This window comes from Hemitrygon akajei, chromosome 1, assembly GCF_048418815.1.
Source record: "Hemitrygon akajei chromosome 1, sHemAka1.3, whole genome shotgun sequence".
NCBI classification, from domain to species: Eukaryota; Metazoa; Chordata; class Chondrichthyes; order Myliobatiformes; family Dasyatidae; genus Hemitrygon; species Hemitrygon akajei.
The window spans coordinates 182,568,710-182,588,532 of NC_133124.1; the positions used below are offsets into that span (position 1 = coordinate 182,568,710).

At 53.8% G+C, this 19,823-nt stretch overlaps 1 protein-coding gene across 1 annotated transcript in view; it reads left to right on the forward strand.

Annotated features, from left to right (window-relative positions):
* The window catches only part of arhgef1 (Rho guanine nucleotide exchange factor (GEF) 1), an 88,595-nt gene that overhangs the window by 38,038 nt on the left and 30,734 nt on the right, over positions 1–19,823 (forward strand). Inside the window, 10 exon segments of the mRNA XM_073045720.1 lie at positions 982–1,124; positions 2,469–2,550; positions 6,907–6,973; positions 9,768–9,920; positions 13,305–13,489; positions 14,401–14,547; positions 14,921–15,003; positions 15,496–15,621; positions 16,458–16,527; positions 16,530–16,571. Of these exon segments, the coding sequence (XP_072901821.1) occupies positions 982–1,124; positions 2,469–2,550; positions 6,907–6,973; positions 9,768–9,920; positions 13,305–13,489; positions 14,401–14,547; positions 14,921–15,003; positions 15,496–15,621; positions 16,458–16,527; positions 16,530–16,571 (1,098 nt within the window).

Genomic DNA, 19,823 nt, shown 5'->3' on the forward strand with positions numbered 1-19,823 from the left:
GGGTCAGTGTCCATGGAGCCTCCCCTCCAAGGACCTTCTACGTTTCCCACTGCCTCAGTAAAGCAGCCAGCATAATCAAAGATCCCACCCACCCCAGACATTCTCTCCTCTCCCATCCACCACCCCCCCCAAATCAGTCAGGAGGTACAAAAGCCTGAAAGCACATACCACCAGGTTCAAGGACAGTTCAACCTCAGTGTTACAGGATATTGAACAGTTCACTAGTACGATAAAGTGGAGTTGACCTGATAATCTACCTCACTGAGATCTTGCACATTTCTGTTTCCCTGCACTGCACTTGGTCCGTAGCCGGTACATTTCACTCTGCATTCTGTTACAGTTTTCCCTTGTTCTACCCCCAATGTACAACCTCAATGATCTGAAAAGTATGAACAGTATGCAAGAAGAACTTTTCACTGAATCTTGGTACATGTGACGATCATTAACCAACACAACCTCGCCTTCAATAGGGATGCAGTCAGTGAACAGGGCACTGGGGAGTGAGGGATGGAGTGAGGGAGCAGAATTAATGTCATTGGGGATACGGGGGCTGGGGGAGAGGGGTCACTGACGGACAGTGTGAGGGAGCTGGATTACATCAGTGGTGGATATAGTCAGTGACACACGGTACCTCGGGGGAGAGGGGTTGTTGGGATGCATGAGGGAGCTGGATTAATGTTATTGGGGATATGATTCAGTAACATGGCGCTGAGGGAGAGGGGTTTTTGAGGAACTGTGAGAGAGCTGGGTTAACGCCTGTGGGGATACCGTCACAGAGCACTCAGAGAGAGGGGTCACTCAGGGTTGGAGTAAGGGAGTAATGGATTAACATCAGTGGGGATATAGTCAATGACAGAGGACACTGGGGAGAGGGATTACTGAGAGGCAGAAACAGGCCAATTCTGTCTTGACTGCACTAACCTCTCCCTCGCTCCCTCGCTCCCTCGCTCCCTCTCTCCCTCGCTCCGTCTCTCCCCGCAGTTAACACATCCGGCACCAGCCGAACTCAGAACGACAGCCAGTCCTTTCGGGACTCCGGGGAGAGCAGCCAGCGAGGGGGATCGGCAGGAGAGCAACTTCCCCGGTGGCGATGGTGGAGCCGAAGACGGCGCCGAGAGCGAGAGGTCAGTCCGAGTGTCGTTCGTTCCAGTCCCTGCCACTGCTTGCCTTGCTGAAAGCCCTTACCACTCCTCGATCAACCTCCAACTCACTCATGTGCTCCCTCTCCTTACCTCTTTCCTCTCATCCCTCTCCTTCAGCCTTCTTCAGCCCCCCCTCTTCCTCGGGCCCCCTCGACCCCCCCCTCCTCCTTGACCCCATTCCTAGACACCTCTTACCTACGATTTCCCCTCCCCGTAACCCACCCCTTTAATCCCCACCCCCCCCTCTCCCCCTTTCCACTCTCCCCTTTCCACTCTCCCCTTTCCACTCCCCTCACCCTTTCCACTCTCCCCTTTCCACTCTCCCCTTTCCACTCTCACCCTTTCCACTCTCCCCTTTCCACTCTCCCCTTTCCACCTCACCCCTTCCACTCCTCCCCTTTCCACTCTCCCTTCCCACTCTCCCCCTTTCCACTCTCCCCTTTCCACTCCCCTTCCCTCCACCCCACTCCCACTCCCTTTCCACTCTCCCCATTCCACTCTCCCCCTTTCCACTCTCCCCTTTCCACTCATCTCCCCTTTCCACTCTCCCCTTTCCACTCTCCCCCTTCCCACTCTCCCCTTTCCACTCTCCCCTTTCCATCTCCCCTTTCCACTCTCCCCTTTCCACCTCTCCCCTTTCCACTCTCCCCTTTTCCACTCTCCCCTTTCCACTCTCCCCTTTCCACTCTCCCCTTTCCACTCTCCCCTTTCCACTCTCCCCTTTCCCACTCTCCCCCCTTTCCACTCTCCCCCTTCCACTCTCTCCCCTTCCCACTCTCCCCTTCCCACTCTCCCCCTTCCCACTCTCCCCTTCCCACTCTCCCCTTCCCCCTCTCCCCCTTTCCCCCTCTCCCCCTTTCCCCCTCTCCCCCTTTCCCCCTCTCCCCCCTTTCCCCCTTTCCTTCCCCCTCTCCCCCCTTTCCCCCTCTCCCCCTTTCCCTCACCCTCTCCCCCTTCCCCCTCTCCCCCCTTCTCCCCCTCTCCACATCCCCTTTCCCCCCTCTCCCCCTTTCCCCCTCTCCCCCTTGTCCCCCCTCTCCCCCTTTCCCCCTCTCCCCCCTCTCCCCCTCTCCCCCTCTCCCCTCACCCCTCTCCCCCCTCTCCCCCTCTCCCCCTCCTCCCCCTCTCCCCTTCCCCCTCTCCCTCCTTTCCCCCTCTCCCTCTTCCCTCCCCTTTTCTTTCCCCTCCTCCCTCCCCCCCTTTCCCCCTCTCCCTCTTCCCTCCCCTTTTCTTTCCCCTCTCCCTCCCCCCCTTTCCCCTCTCCCTGTACCTGTCTCACACCTGCTTATGCCTTGCCCTCTTGGTTCTCGTGTCCGTCGTCCCCAGCGCTCCTGTGTCAACGCTGATGGCTCCCCTGCTGGCCATGAAGGTGTGTCGCTCTCCGTGTGTCTGCGCTCAGCTGTATGCAGTACAACTCGTGTCTCCATGTCGCTGCCTGGTGTTGTCTGGGCAGCCCGCTGGTGTAGGGTGTGGGGGGAGGTAGGGAAGGAAGGGAGAAAGAGAAGGAGGGGGAAGAGAGGGAGAGAGAGGGAACAAGAGATAGAGAAAGTATGGGAGACAGAGACAGAAAAGATAGAGTTAAAGGGGGGGAAGGGAGGGAGAGAGAAAGAATGAGAAAAGATGAAAGAGGAAGCCGAGAAAAAGACAAGCAGGAGAGGTTTCGAGGGAGATCAGAGGGAGGGAGAAGGGGAGAGAAGGATATTGAGAGTCGGTAGCAGAGGCACTTTTTGAGAGGAGGGTTCATTGAGACAGATGGGGAGGGGTGTACTGTGAGAAAGAGTAGGAGAATATTGAGTGAAAGAGTGTAGAGAAAGTGAGGGAGAGGAATGGAGAGACAAGCTCACCCCTCCACCACCCCCCAGTGTAGAGGTCATCCTGGAGGCTGCAAATCTTAGCCACCATCTGGAAGGTGTGTTTCACCGGGTGGGGTGGGGGAATGCCTCTAACAGCATCCCCTCCCACCCACTGCTGTGTCTGCTGGGGGGGCGGGGAGGGGGTGTCGGTCAGAGCCTGTGTCCAGGCGCTGGGGGCATCAGAAAGGGGGCCCCGAGTCGATGTTGGGGGGGAGGTGGCTGAGCTGATGGGGAAGGGAGACTGGGCCGCAGGGACAATTGGTGGCGGGCGGGCGGGGGTGGGGGGGGGGTGCTCTCTGTGCTGCTTTCTGCCTTCAGATTCTGCCAATGTTTCAGACTGACCTGGCTCTGCGGGTGGAGGAAGTGGGGGCAGGGCAGAAACCTTACCCTCATCTCTCCAGGGACACTTCCTTCCTCCCTCATGACCCAGCTTCCTGTACCCATCGTCGGTGGCCCCCATCTTTCCTTACATACATCTTGCCTACAGCCCCCGAGTTTCCTGGCCAAAGACACCTTTGCCCCCTCTGTGGCTATCACCCCTCCCCTCCAAAACCTACCCCTCTCTAAAACCCCCCTTTTCCGACCCAGTACCCCCTTCCCAGTGTCTGACATCCTTCCTTTTCAGGCATTCCCCCTCTCATGACTGTCTACCCCTGTCTGCCACTCCAACAGGTCACCGAGATCGGGGGTTCCCAGCCTTTCATAAGCCATAGACGGAACCCATGAGCAAGGGGTTGGTGGATGCCAGATTGGCATCTAGAGCTTTAATGTGACATCTGCAGAGTTGTGGTCTGATCACCCTGCACACTGAAGAAGCTTGCACAAAGCTTCCTCCATATCCCCCCCCCCCCCCCCCCAACATGCATGCCTGTTTTTGGCTCACCTCTGTCCTCATACACACACCCTCACCACCCACTGGAGTAGACCAACCCCCCCCTCCCCACCCTCCCCTTTACCATACACCTGTTGTCCACCTGCATACACCTCCCCCAGCCCATGTCTGACCCGTCTCCTGCCGCTGTGTGAGCTTCCTGTACGGTGCCTCGCTTTGCTGACTGCGCAGGGGGGGTTGGGTGTGTGGGTGTGACGGTGAGGGTCAGAGAGAGTGTGTGTGTGTGAGAGTGACCTGCCCTCCAGTGAGAGAGAGAGTGTGTGTGTGTGTGTGTGACCTGTTCTCCAGTGAGAGAGAGTGTGTGACCTGTCCTCCATGAGAGAGAGAGTGTGACCTGTCCTCCAGTGAGAGAGAGAGAGAGTGTGACCTGTCCTCCAGTGAGAGAGAGAGAGAGTGTGTGTGACCTGTCCTCCAGTGAGAGAGAGAGAGTGTGTGTGTGTGTGACCTGTTCTCCAGTGAGAGAGAGTGTGTGACCTGTCCTCCAGTGAGAGAAAGAGAGAGAGAGTGAGAGAGTGTGACCTGTCCTCCAGTGAGAGAGAGAGAGTGTGTGTGTGTGTGTGTGTGTGTGGACCTGTCTCCAGTGAGAGAGAGTGTGTGACCTGTCCTCCAGTGAGAGAAAGAGAGAGAGAGAGAGTGTGTGACCTGTCCTCCAGTGAGAGAGAGAGTGTGACCTGTCCTCCAGTGAGAGAGAGAGAGAGTGTGACCTGTCCTCCAGTGAGAGAGAGAGAGAGTGTGTGTGACCTGTCCTCCAGTGAGAGAGAGAGAGTGTGTGTGTGACCTGTCCTCCAGTGAGAGAGAGTGTGACCTGTCCTCCAGTGAGAGAGAGAGAGAGTGTGACCTGTCCTCCAGTGAGAGAGAGAGAGAGAGTGTGACCTGTCCTCCAGTGAGAGAGAGAGAGTGTGTGTGACCTGTCCTCCAGTGAGAGAGAGAGAGTGTGACCTGTCCTCCAGTGAGAGAGAGAGAGTGTGACCTGTCCTCCAGTGAGAGAGAGAGAGAGTGTGTGTGACCTGTCCTCCAGTGAGAGAGAGAGAGTGTGACCTGTCCTCCAGTGAGAGAGAGAGAGAGTGTGTGTGACCTGTCCTCCAGTGAGAGAGAGAGAGTGTGACCTGTCCTCCAGTGAGAGAGAGAGAGAGTGTGTGGTGACCTGCCCTCCAGTGAGAGAGAGAGAGAGTGTGACCTGTCCTCCAGTGAGAGAGAGAGAGAGAGTGTGTGTGTCACCTGTCCTCCAGTGAGGATGTGTGCGAGAGAGAGGGAGACCCCCATCCCCCGGTGAGGGTCAGAGTGTGTGTGTGTGTGTGTGTGACCTGTTCTCCAGTGAGGGGGGGGTGTGTGTGTGAGAGAGATCTTGACCTGTTCTTGAGTGACTGTGTGTGTGAGAGTGACCTGCCCTCCAGTGAGAGAGAGAGAGTGTGTGTGTGTGACCTGTTCTCCAGTGAGGGGGTGTGTGTGTGAGAGAGAGACCGTGACCTGTTCTTGAGTGACTGTATGTGTGTCTGAGAGACCTGTCCTCCTGTGAGAGAGAGAGAGAGAGAAAAAGAGAGTGTGTGTGTGTGTGACCTGTTCTCCAGTGAGAGAGAGAGAAGAGAGTGTGTGTGTGTGTGTGACTTGTTCTCCGGTGAGAGAGAGAGTGTGTGTGTGTGTGACCTGTTCTCCAGTGAGGATGTGTGTGAGAGAGAGGGAGACCCCCATCCCCGGTGAGGGTCAGTGTGCGTGTCTGAGAGACCTGTCTCCCAGTGAGGGTGTGTGTGAGAGAGAGGGAGACCCCCATCCTCCAGTGAGTGTGTGTGTGTGTGTGTCGGGGAGGCAAGGATTCTCTCTGCACACCCTCCCTCCCAAACACTATTTGTCACCCACCTCTCTTACTCCATCCCTCTACCTTGGCTTATAGAGTGTGGGGTGTGAGAATTCAGCGAGGGGCAATGCTAGCAGATTGGCAGGGAACTGGTTCTGGAGTGTAGGGGCTGCCCCATTGTTGACAAAATGCATCTGGGAGATTGAGGGGGGTTAGAGCTGTTCTGGATGGATAGGGTATGGGGGCAGAGTGAAGTTCTTCATGAGACACCCCTTCCCTTCGAGGGCAAGAGTCCGTCTGTACTTGTAAAGCTGTACTTGTGTGCTGGGAAGGTGCCTCGGAGACCGAGCACTCTCACGTGCGAGCGTGTGTGATTGAATATGTGGATACGGGGAAGGACGGCATGTTTGGAGAACGTCCATGTGCTGGAGTGGTTGTGAGTGTGCAAAAGCCCAGATGTGACTGTACGAGGCAGAGCAAGGGGCCGTAGGAGAGGAGAGTGTCTTTGTGCAAATATGCCTGCGTGGTTTAAAATCTCTGGATCTAGATGCTTATCCAGGGCAACACTCGCACACACAACCACAGTATTGAAGGAACTCAGCAGGTCGGGCAGCATCTGTAGAGGGGAATGCTTGTTTCTGTAACTCAGGAGATTCTGCAGATGCTGGAAATCCAGTGCAACACATACCCACTGCTGGAAGAGCTCAGCTGGTCAGGCAGTACCTGTCATATTGAAGCAGCCTAGCCATTCTCCTCTGACTCCCTCCTTAACACGGGACTGAGCTACGGACAAACGTGGGTTGTTTCTCTGGAGGCTGAGGGAAGCCTGACGAAGGTCTATAAGATTATGAGAATAGACGGAGTAGACTTCCAGTATCTTTTACCCCAAGGCCAAAATGTTTGATATTAGAGGGCATGCACTCAAGGTGAGGGAGGACATTCCCATGGGGACGTGCAGGGCAAGTGTTCTTACACAGAGTGCTGGGTGCTTGGAATGTGCTGCCAGAAATGGTGATGGAGGCAGATAGGATAGGGGCATTTAAGAGGCTCTTGGACAGGAACATAGATGTGCAGGGAACGGAGGAATGTAGACATGGTTAAGGCAGAAGGGATTAATGTAGATATCGTGGTCCGAAGTGCCTGTTCAGTTTTGTACTAATAATACATTCCTCTTTCCATTAGCTCTGAATAAGTTTTTGTTTTCTACACTTGTGTTTTGTTCACTAGAGAATGAGCGAGAGTGTGGACGATTCACAAATGCTGGGATGAGTGGATGTGTACAGACAGTGGCGAGGTGTGTGTGGATGAAAGCGTGAGATTTGCTGAACGATCTGACAGTGGCTGTGTTTTTGTGTGAGAGATGATGTGTGTAAGAGAGAGATATCGAGTGTGTGTGTGTGAGTGGGTGACAGTTCACAAGCGAGTGGATGTGTATAGAAAGTGGTGTGTTTAGTGTAGATGAGAGTATGTTTGCTGAATGACTGTGTGAGAGAGAGTTGCTGTGTTTCTGAGTGAGAGATGATGGGTGTGTAAGAGAATCTGTGTGTTTGTGTAAGAGAGTCTGGGTGTCATTCACATACAGTTGCCATCACTCTCACCCTCACACACTCACACTAATTCACTCATAAAGACTCTCACACTCACAGACAATCTCTCATGCACATCTGCTTGCACCTGCTCACACAGGCCCACCTCTGCTCAGTTACACGTGTGCTCGCTCTCACATTTTCACTCACTCACTCACTCTCATACTCACTCACTCACTCACTCACTCACTCTCATACTCACTCTCACATACTTACTCACTCTCTCGCTCTCATACTCACTCACTCACTCTCATACTCACTCTCACATACTTACTCACTCTCTCGCTCTCATACTCACTCACTCACTCTCTCACTCTCACATACTCACTCTCATACTCACTGTCTCATACACACGTGTGCTTGCTCTCACATTTTCACTCACTCACTCACTCTCATACTCACTCACTCACTCACCTCACTCACTCTCATACTCACTCTCACATACTTACTCACTCTCTCGCTCTCATACTCACTCACTCACTCTCATACTCACTCTCACATACTTACTCACTCTCTCGCTCTCATACTCACTCACTCACTCTCTCACTCTCACATACTCACTCTCATACTCACTGTCTCATACACACGTGTGCTTGCTCTCACCATATTCACTCACTCACTCACTCTCATACTCACTCTCTCATACTCACACACTCGCTCTCATACTCACTCACTCACTCGCTCTCATACTCACTCACTCACTCGCTCTCATACTCACTCACCTCGCTCGCCTCTCATACTCTCTCACTCGCTCGCTCTCATACTCGCTCTCATACTCGCTCGCTCTCATACTCGCTCGCACTCTCATACTCGCTCGCTCTCATACTCGCTCACTCACTCTCATACTCGCTCACTCACTCTCATACTCGCTCACTCACTCTCATACTCACTCACTCACTCTCATATTCACTCACTCACTTCACTCTCATATTCACTCACTCACTCTCTCATATTCACTCACTCACTCTCATATTCACTCACTCACTCTCTCATATCACTCACTCACTCTCATATTCACTCACTCACTCTCATATTCACTCACTCACTCTCTCTCATATTCACTCACTCACTCTCTCTCATATTCACTCACTCACTCTCTCTCATATTCACTCACTCACTCTCTCTCATATTCACTCACTCACTCTCTCATATTCACTCACTCACTCTCTCATATTCACTCTCTCTCATACTCACTCACTCTCACTCATTCTCATATACTCACTGGCTCTCATACTCACTCACTCACTCTCTCTATCACTCACTCACTCTCTCATATTCACTCACTCACTTTCTCATATTCACTCACTTCTCTCATATTCACTCACTCACTCTCTCTCATATTCACTCACTCTCTCTCATATTCACTCACTCTCTCTCATATTCACTCACTCTCTCTCATATTCACTCACTCTCTCTCTCATATTCACTCACTCTTCCTCTCTCATATTCACTCACTCTCTCTCATATTCACTCTCTCATACTCACTCACTCTCACAAACTCAGTCACTCAGTCTCACTCACTGGCTCTCATACTCACTCACTCTCTCACATTCAGAGCCAAGCTGTAACCAAACTATTCCTCATGCTGTACCCTCACCTTCCCACCCCAACCCCCCTACCCATCCCAGGGCTTTAGGAACAAACTGAATCACCATCTCCTCCTCACCTGCCCCCCCCCCCCCCCCCCCCGGTAAGGGTTGAAAGATTCTCTGCCATAGAGGAGCCAGCGAGGATTGAGAGCACCTTTCCTCACTGTGTGAGGGGGCCTGTTTGCATCCCCTTCACAACTGCCTGCCATTCCCTTCTCCTTACCCCCCGTCTCTGGGGTGCCTATTAATGGATTGCAATATTTATTTGCAGAAGGAAGTCCAGGTTGGTGAAGTTGTTGTAGATTCTGCGTGTCTGTGGCGTGAAATAACCTACTCCACCACTCCCCTCTGATATTACCCACTTCGTTCATCCCTCGAGCTAAACGCCCCTCCCAGGCCCTTTCCAATTCTCCCCTTTTGGAAACGGAACTGCTTTCTATCCAAAGCTCTTGTACCTTTCTTACCCCCGTCAACCTCAGTTCCAGACTCACCGGTTCCCAACACTCCCCCCCCACCCCGCCAACCCGTCTCCCCTAATCATCTCCCTGAGACACGAGATATCTGCTGACCTCCCCACTCTGTCCCCCACTCACACTCTCTCTCCCCCCGCCCCGCTCCCCCCCTCTCCCCGCCCAGTCCCTCTCTCTCCTCCTGCGCACCCTCCTCTTGCTCACCCTCTCTCCCCCCCACCCGCCCCGCGCCCCCTCTCTCCACCCGCCAGCTCCCCCGCTCTCATCCCGGCCGGCCCCCTCCCCCCTCTCCCCGCCCACCCTCTCCCTCCCCCTTCCCCCTCTCTTTCTGCCCTCCACCGTTCCCTTCCTCCTCGGTGCGTACTCCTCCCCCTTCGACCACAGATGACCCATTCTTTTCCCTCTCCCCCGCTGCCCCACTTCCCGCCCTGACCTCCCACAAGACTGTCAGGGAAGCTGGGTCGCTCGGCCAGCCTGCGGACCTACAGTGACCGCCGGCGATCGCACAAGGGCACGGCCAAGGGCAAGCAACCCCGGTCCCGCAGTGACGTCGACGTCCAGGCAGCCGCCAGGGCCTCCGACCTCCAGAGTCAGAAGTAGGTGCCATGGCACCCTTGGCTGGGGTAGGGTGGGTGTGTGGGCAGAGTGAGTGGAAGTTTATAGGGGTCAAAATTTTGCAGGGAAGGGCTGCAGAAAGATCAGTGAGAAGGTCAGGAGCTCACCAACATCAAAGGTTGACCCAGGGGTGAGGGTAAGGATGGTGGGTGTGGATAGATCAATGCGGTGGGAACTGTCAGGGGTGGGCTGGTAAATGGGTGGGTAAGCCCTTCTTGGCACTGAATTTGGGTGGGTGGGGGTCATCCCACCTACAAGGACAAGTGACAATGGACTCAGGAATTTTGCAGAGGTTCAGAGATGGGGAGGGGATAGAGCAGAAATGGACAGGGTTGATGTTGGGGGTGGGTGGGTCACGGGTGCCGAGGAGGTGTGGAGGGACCGGGAGCGTGAAGGAGTCAGCATGGGGGGTCTGCTAGGAGGATGTGGGGTATGGGGTCACCCGTGTCGAGGTTCGGGGGTGGGAAGGGGTGGCGACCAGGTGTCTAGGACGGGAGAGCCATTGTGGGCTCTGGATGTCACAGGTGGTTGGAATGGGTGGTGTAAAGCTCAAGGGTGGGGAGGGTCACTGGAGGGAGCAGAAGTTTGTGGAGTCAAATTGATGGCAGAATGTGTGAGGGTCAACGATTAAATGTGGGAGGGTCGTTGGGCATGTTTGGAAGTTCGTGGGGCTCAAATGGACGCAGATGGGTGATGGGAAGAGGTCAAGGGATAAAGGGTCGGTTTTAGGCCTAGACATAGGCTGGGTTCAAAGGTTAGATGAGTTGAGTGAGAATGTTTAAGGGTCAACAGGTCAAGGATGTGGAGGGTTACGGGGGTAGAATTTCACAGGGATCAGAGGCAAGGAGAGTTGAAGGTGATAGAATAGATAAACATCAACAGGTCAAAGGTGGGGAGCACTGTTGGGGACAGAGAAGTCACTGGGTCAATGGTTGGGGAGATGAGTGGGTTTGGCACAGTCAGGGGTCAAGCAGCGCGTGTCCCTGTCCCCAAACCCGTCCGCCTCTTCCTCCCCTCCTAAATCCCAGTCCTTCCGTGTACGATGTCCGTCCAGCCTTCCCAGGGTATCCCACTGGCCTCAATCACCCTTCCCACCCTCCACCCCATCCAGATGGCGGATGTTGGGGCATGGGAGCCAGTGGGGGGCTCTGGGACCTTGTCATGTGTGCAGGCTTAGACCCCCAACTCAGTTGTGCCCCCCCCCCACCTGTCCTGTGAGTATGTGTGTGAGTGTATGTACAAGGCATTCCCTCTGTTTTAATTTGCATCTAATCAGGTGAGGGAGAGACGGGGCTTTTGGGCTGATGTCAGATAGTGAGATGGGCTGAAACTTACAGAGCAAGAACAGGTGTGGTGCACAATGGCGAGATCACGCGAGGGGTTTTTAGTGGGCGTTATCGGAGTGACTGTTGATGCCACACTTGAAAAATCGTGTACCATTTCTGCCACCCTGATATATGGAAAGGTGTTACTAAACTAATGTGGACACATCAATGGTCCACCCCGACCAATGGAAGGCTTCGATATTGTTACTAAACTAGAAAGGTTTACGAGGATGTGGCCCAGACTCGGAGTGCCGAAGTTACAAGGAAAGATTGCGTTGACGAGGACTTTATACCCTGGAGATTGAGGGGTGACCTGATGGGAGTCTGCGGTCAGGAAGGGTATAGATACAGTGAAAACACATATTCTTTTTCCCCAGTGATCTGAAGCCGCAATCTTTCCACTGCTGACCGCTCAAGGTGGACTGGTGTGTGTTTCTTCCAACTTCCATTCCCTGAAGTCCACTATCAGTTTCCTGGTCTTGGTGACGTTGAGAGTGACTGAGTGAAAGTCTTAATTGTCGATATTTTGAGACCTGAGAGGAAACGGCTTCACACACAGGATGGTGGGTCTATGAAATGAGCTGCCGGAGGGAGTGGTTGAGGCAGGTACACTTGCAGTACTTAGAAGAGAGTTGGACAGGTACGTGGATAGGTAAACATGGGCAAGGAGAAGTTAAATTGGAATCTTGGTCAGTACGGACAAGCTGGGCCGAAGGGCCTGCTTCTGTACTGTAAATGATGGTTGTCACTCGGATCTGAAAGTGGGAAGAATTCTGGTCGTTTTACCATCCAGAGACCCCAGGTTCAGTCTCGATCGGCACTCTCTTCACGGACGTTGAATCACAATGAGGTGTATTGCTGTGAGATTTGTTGTTTTGTGCCAGAAGTGCGGTACGAAGACATCGAAATGCTGTAAAATTCTGAAAAAAAAATAGCTAAATTGTTCAAAAGAGGAATAGCAAGACAGTGTTCATGGACTGTTCAGAAATCTGATGGGGAGGGGAATAAGTTGTTCCTAAAATGTTGGATGTCCTGTACTTCCTCCCCGATGGTGCTGAAGAGAAGAGAGCGTATCCTGGGTAGTGAGGGTCCTTAGTGAGGGATGCACTGCCTTTTGAAGGTGTCCGCGATGGAGCTGATTGAGTCTGCCACCATCTGCAGCCTCTTGTGACCACGTGCACTGGAGCCTCCATAGCAGGCTGCCATTCAAAATGTTCTCCACAGTAGAAATTTGCAACAGGCTTTGGTGAATTACCAAATCTCCTTATGTTCTCCCTGGGACCCCATGGTTTCTCCAGATGCTCCAGTTTCCTCCCACAACCCAGAGAAAGGTGTGCAGGGTGGCTGGGTTAAATGGCTGCTGTGAGTTGCCCCACACCCCTTGGTGGAACTGAGCTGGGAGAAGATGCAAAAGGGGAAGGGAGTGCGAGAGAATAGGTTAATCCAGAGGATTAAGGTAGCGACAGGATGGAGACAACATTGGCATCTCGGCGCCAGGGTGCGGGCAGACGTCTGTCTCTCTGCTGAGCTGTCTCCCCGATCGCTGCTGTGTCACGAGTCTCGTTTGCTCGCCGTCTATGTCCGTCTACCTGCTGCCAGCCGTCTGGCTCCCAGCAGCCACCTGCATCCGTCTGTCTTACGATTTGACCCACAAGGTTGTCTGCAACTGGCTCTTTCCTGCCCTCTCTACCCTCACGTCTCCCTCTCTGTCCTGTCTGTATCTCTCCCGTCTCCCGATACGTTCCCTCTCTGTCAGTGCCTCTGTCTTTGTTGTCACTCTGTTTCCGTCTCTCACCCACCCTCCAGCCCTTAATCCATCCCTTCCTCGCCCCCACCCTCACCCTCCCATCCCACTTTCTCCCTCATCCTCCCCTCCTCCATCCTCATCCCCACCAGCCCCCTCCCTTTCCCTTTTCCTCACTATCTCTTGCTCTCTGACCTTCTCCCTGCACTCCCCCCCACCCCTCCCTTACCGTTCATCCGGGTGTGTTGGCGCTACTGGCCAGCCACGCTTACAGATGCCCTTGATCTGCCCCGCAGCGTTGATCCTGGGGGGAGCGGAGGAGCAGACGGCCAGCCGTCCTTTCTGCCTGCCCAGCCTGAGGACAGTGGGCCGCGCGTTACTCCGCTGGAGACGGAGCCGTCAAACTGGCGGCAGCTGGTCAGCGGTGAACAGCTCCTCAGGCTGAGGAAATCCGAGGTCAAGCGGCAGGAGGTGATCAACGGTGAGTGAGACACTACGCAGCCCATCCCTACCGCACTCCTCCCCTTCCCCTCTCTTCCATACACATCCCCTTCCTCCCCCTTTCCCAACCTTTCTCCCCTTCTCTCTTGCCCCACACACTCGTCCCTCCAAATATCCTTGCCTCTCTTTCTGCCCTCTCCATCTCTCCCCAACCTCCACAAACCCCCACAGTCCTTCACTCACACCTCTCCCCACCACTGCCCAGACATTCACAAACCTCTTGGCAACTTCCCCACTCTGGCGGGAGAAGGCTAAAAGGAGATGGAAGGGAGAGAAGGAAGGGGAGGGCAGGTCAGCAAGAGGGAAGGGAAATGGAGGGGGAGCGGAGGGAGTGTGGGGGTGGGCTAGACAGAGAAGGGGAGAAAGGGAGTTGGGGAGATATTGGGGGAGAGGAGATGGATGGGTAGAACTGAGCAGAATATGGGAGAAGAGAGGAAGGGAGCTAGCAAGATGGAGAGTGCGGAGATGGGCTAGATGGAGAAGGGGAGATGGGGAGGAGGTGAGATGGAAGGTGGAAGGGGAGGGGGCATGGAGGAGTGGAGAACTGAGCAGAGTATGGGAGATGGAGGGTGAAGGGCAAAGGGAGATGGAGGGTGGAGGGAGACAGGGCGACAGAGGGCGGAGGGAGACGGAGGCGGAGGGAGAACAGAGACGGAGGCGGAGGGAGAACAGAGACGGAGGCGGAGGGAGAACAGAGACAGAGGACGGAGGGCGAAGGGAGAAGGAGATGGAGGGAGAACAGAGACAGAGGACGGAGGGAGACATGGAGACGGAGGGGTGAAGAATTGTGTAGCGTGAGGGGAGGGCAGACGGGAGAGAAGACTGGTGAGAAGAAGAGGGGCGAACAGTGTTTGACACACATCTGACCCCCCCCCACTCTATCCCCCCCAGAACTGTTCATCACAGAGCATGCCCACGTGAGGATGCTGAAGGTGCTGTACGAGGTATTCTACCAACGCATGCTGGCCGAGAGCATCCTCACCGACACCGAACTCCAGAGCATCTTCCCCAGCCTGGACGAGCTCATCGAAGTGCACAGTACGTCCCCTACCCCTCGAGGGCTGGAGGTACAGGAGGTGGGCTGGGTGGGGAGGCGAGGGTGGGAGTCCTGTGGCGGGTTTGGCGAAGGGTGTTGGAGGGGCAGAAATTGGGTGGGATGGAGATGTGGAGGTGGGTATGGAGTGGGAGTGGACGATGGGAGGGGTGAGTTGGTGATGCCGACAGGAAGGCAAAGGTTGAGGGGGAGAGGTCGGTTATGAGGAGGGTTCAGTGATAGGATGGGGTGATGGGGCCAGGAGGGGTGGGAGGTGCGGGCAGTTCCCCTTCTACTGCCCTCCATCTGGCCGGGTGTTTTGTGGGACTGTACCCCCTCCCCCCACTAACCCCTTGCCCATCTCCCTCCGCGCCACAGCCTCGTTCTACAACAACATGAAGAAGCTTCGTGAAGACAATGATTACTTGGTGACGGAGATTGGCGACACCCTCCTCGCCATGGTAGGTGCACGCGGGATGCACTGGGTGCGTACGTCAGGGACGTATATAGGGTGTGCGTGGTGTCGTGCGTACATTGGAGAGGCACGAGGGGACAGGGCAGGGTTTGTATACCGGTAACGTTACAGGGAACGTGGGGACGAGCACAAGACCGTGTGGGGCTTGTACAGCGAGGATCTGAATGAGACAGTGTGGGTGGGTAATCTGGGGGGACATTGTGCGGTACATACAGCACTGTGCATGCATCGGGGGACTGAATGGCGTTCGTACATCGGGGACACGTGGGGTGTATAAATTGAGAGTGCACTGTGCGTACATTGGGGTCATGTGCGGGGCAGGGTGGGGTCTGCACATTGGGAGCGCGCAGGGTGCGGACATCGGGGATGTTTGCGGGACGGCAAAGGGAGCTGACCTCGGAGGTGCACACAGGACAGTGCGGGGCAACAATGAGGCTGCAGTGCTCAGCCCGCTGTCTCCTCCCCCACCCCCCTGCAGTTCCACGGGACCGAGGGAGACTGGTTTAAGAAGCTGGCATCGCGTTTCTGCAGCGTGCAGTCCTACGCATTGGAGCTGATCAAGAGCAAAAACAGGAAGGATCTGCGCTTCAGCCAGTTCATCCAGGTAGGGACTCGCCCTCCAGGACAGCGGGGCAGAAGGAGGGGAGTTGGAGGCTGTGGGATACTCAGTCTCCAGGGAGAAGGGATATTGGGTGGGGGGAGAGAAGGAAGTGAAGGGGAGGGAGAGGGATGGGAGATGGGGTGGGGGTGCTAGAGATAGAGGTGATAGGAAATGGGAGAGGGCATGAGATTTGGGGGGAGAGGGGATGGTTAATGGGGGGTGTGGAGCAAGAAGGATCTTATGTCTTGAAGATACAGAGGGGAAAAGGACATTGGAATAATGGAGAGACAGTGGGAATTGGAGATCTCCAGCAGCGCGAGAAGAGTTGCATCTCCAAGGAGGAGAGAGGGAGCAGATTATTCCTCACTTCACCTCAGTTCCAACCACTCACCCCACCTCCAATTACTGCCAGCCTCACCTCTCCCCTCTGCCTCCCACCTTCCATCTCCCCTTTACCTATCTCACCCCCTCACACAGCTCTTGCCTCCTCCCCCATCTGCCCTTCCATTTCACCCCTCGCCTTGCCATCTTCTCGCCCTTCTCCTCCTCCCCGTCTTGCCCCTTCTCTCTCATTGACTACTCCCATTCTCTCTGACTGGTACTCTTAAACTCACCTTGTATCTTTCTTTTTAACACTCGCACTCTCGCTCCAGCTCTCTCCCACCCTCTCATTTATTGCTCCCCGTCTCCCCTTCTGTCTCTTTCTCCCTCTCACTAGCTTGTTGCCCCTCTATCCGTCTCCGTCCTTCCCCTCTCTGCTTCTCCCTGCCCCACCGTCTCTTCCACCCCTCCGGCTTGCTCCCTTCCTCTGTTCCTCATTCTGTGTGCCTTGCCTACAGGACGCCCAGAGTAACCCTCAATGCCGGAGGCTCCAGCTGAAGGATATTATCCCCATCGAGATGCAGAGGCTGACAAATATCCCCTGTTGCTGGAGAACATCGCCAAGAACACAGGTATGTCCCGTCCCTTCCACAGGGGAGTACACAAGTACTGTCCCAATCTATGTCCATACCCGTCCCACAGCAGGGCCAATTCACCAGGTACACGTTCCCCCGTCCCATCTCAGATTCCATACCACCAAAGGGGGGAGCATCATGAGGTAAACAGGCACAGTGATATCTGATATGCTGTCTCACCTCAGTGGAACAGCAACCGGTGTCGTCCCGACACACGTCCAATCCTACTACCGAAGAATCTGTTAAGTCTAATGCCTTTTGCCCTTTGGAGAAAGGTATGCCGCTCATAACTTCATTAACCTTGATCAGGTCTCACCACCCACGCAACTCCAGAGAAAACAACCCCGAGCTGTCCAAACCGATCTTGTAGCTCATATACCCTCTAATCCGGGCAGCGTCCTGGTGCCCTCTACGCCAGACGGCGTTCTGGCTAATCACTTCTGCAACCAGTACCGAATGGAATGCTGCAGATGCAGCCTAAACAAAGCTGCCGCATAACCTGACCCTTCAACTCAATGACTCAAGTGATAAAAGGGGGCCGAGACAAGTCCCTGACAGGGCGAGAGGTGGTCCGTGGCATTCCATCGCCGAGGTAGGGTTAGGGTTGTGCCAGTCGGTTCGAAACCCTGATGCCCCGAGGGCAGTGGCTGTTCCTGAGCCTGCTGGTGTGAGCCTTCCGGCTTCTGTAGCTGCTGTGTGAGAGGATGGCATGGCCTGGATGATGCGGACCTTCCTGAGGCAGAACCTGCTGTAGATACTACTGAAGGTGTGGAGGCACGTGCCCGTGATGGGTTTGGGTTGTCCACTACTCTCTGCAGCTTGTATTCCTTTGCATTTGAATTGCCCCCCCGCCCCCCCTATCATCCCCAGAGCATGTCGTAAACAGTCAGAATAAATTAGTTCAAATGATTGGGTGGACTGTGTGGACAAGGGCCATTTTCTATGCTGTATGATGCTCTCTGCATGTAAGATCATATCTGAAACAAGTTCAAAGTACATTTATTATTAAAGTATGTGCACTATATATGGTCATTTTTGTCCACTGGAGCCTAAAGTCCCAGTCCTGATGAAGGGTTTTGGCCCAAAACGTCGACTGTTAACTCTTTTCCCTACGCTGCTGCCTGGCCTGCTGAGTTTCTCCAGCGTTTTGCGTGTCTTGCTTTGGACTTGCAGCATCAGCAGATTTTCTCATGTTTGTGATACTATATGAAACATTGAGATTCATCTCCTTTACAGGCAGCCACAAAACTAAAACAAACCCATTTTCAAAAAAAAAGGCTGTCAAACGCCCGATGTGCAGAGAGAGGACAAATCATGCGAAGAATAAAAATAAGCAAATGACTTTCAGAACTGAAGTGAATCCACAGCCATAGCTGATCCAGGAGCCCACTAGTTGCAGGCCACGATCTCAGCTCAGCGCTCTGATGTGTAAACATCTAAAGCTAAAGGCCCACCCCCTCGCTTCCATCCCCGTCACCCTGACCTTTTCAATCTGGCCCGGTGCAGAAATCGGGCCGAGCAGCGGATCGTTTCCTTGCTCTTGAACCCGGGCCCAGCCGCTTCAATGCACCTGTGGGCCCTGGATCCATCACCTCAATTCGGACCGCGCGCAACATTTCCAATTCAGCCCTGCTCTTAAATCGGTAAAACCCTGGGTTGTTCCTTGGGCCCCACCTCCTTGACTCTGCCTGTTCTCGGTTATGCAGCTTCAAATTGCCTTCCGAATGCACTCCAGCAGCCAAAAATTGTCTTGTTCCACATTACTGGGCCCAGGCCCCACTGCCTCAAATTGGCCTGTCCATGCCATGCCTTAACCGTCCTGTACCAACGAGACTTTAGTTCACACTGCCAGGACATACAGGCAGTTCAAAAGTTTGTGCAAAGTTCAAAAGCAGCTATCATTTTCGAGAAAAAGTATGATAAATAAACTAGTTAATAGTAGTTAATTAGGCCGTTTTGCCCATGTAGTCTGCTCCACCATTCCGTCTTGGCTGAGATATTTTTCTTTCTCAATTCTATTCTCCCACCTTTACCCTGTAACCCTTAACCCCCCTTACCAATCTAAAACCTGCTAGTCTCCTGCTATAAATGTACCCGATGACAATAGACAATATGTGCAGGAGTAGGCCATTCGGCCCTTCGAGCCAGCACCCGCCATTCAATGTAATCTTGGCTGATCATCCACAATCAGTACCCCTGTCCCCTGCCCTCTCCCCATATCCCTTGACTCCACTATCTTTAAGAGCTCTATCTGACTCTTTCCTGAAAGCATCCAGAGAATTGGCCTCTACTGCCTTCTGAGGTAGAGCACTCCATAGATCCACAACTCTCTGGGTGAAAAAGTTTTTCCTCAACTCCGTTCTAAATGGCCTACCCCTTATTCTTAAACTGTGGCCTCTGGTTCTGGACTCCCCCAACATCAGGAACATGTTTCCTGCCTCTAGCGTGTCCAATCCCCTTAATAACCTTATATGTTTCAATCAGGTCAAGTTGACCTGCACAGCCATCTGTGGCAATAAATTCCACAGATTCACCAGCCTCCAGCTGAAGAAAATCCTCTTCATCTCTGTTCTAAAGGGACACCCTTCTATTCTGACTGATAGAAACATACTCACCAAATCCGCTCTATCTGGGTCTTTCAGGATCTAGTAAGTTTCAATGAAATTTCCCTCCCCCTCTAAACTCCCGACAAGTATAGACCCAGAGAGATTGACCACTCCCCCTCCCCATACATTAAGCCTTTAACTGCAAAGATTCAAAGTACATTTATTAGCAAATTACGTATGCAGCATACAACCCTGAGAGTGTCTTCCCATAGACAGCCATGAAACAACGAAACACCATGGAACCCATTCAAAGAAAAAAATCAAACCGCCAACATGCCAAGAAAAAGGACAAATTGCCCAAACAGCAAAAAAAAACAAGTTACCCCTCAAGTCCCCTTTAAAACTACTCTCCTCCCACTTTAAACTGATACCTCGGGTTTTTCCCTTTCCCTTTCCCTGGCAAAGTAGGCTTCAATGCATTCCCCTATTTATGCCCTCTTTCAGGTCTCCCCATCAGTTTCCTACGCTCCAAGAAGCAAAGACACAGCCTGCCCAACCTCTCCCTATAACTCAAGGCCCTCGAATCCTGACAACACTCCTGTGAATCGTCCTTGAGCTCTTTCCAGCGTACATGACGTCTCCCTTTTACAAGGGCAACTAAAACTGTACACAATACTCCAGGCGCGGCCTCGCCAGCGTCTCG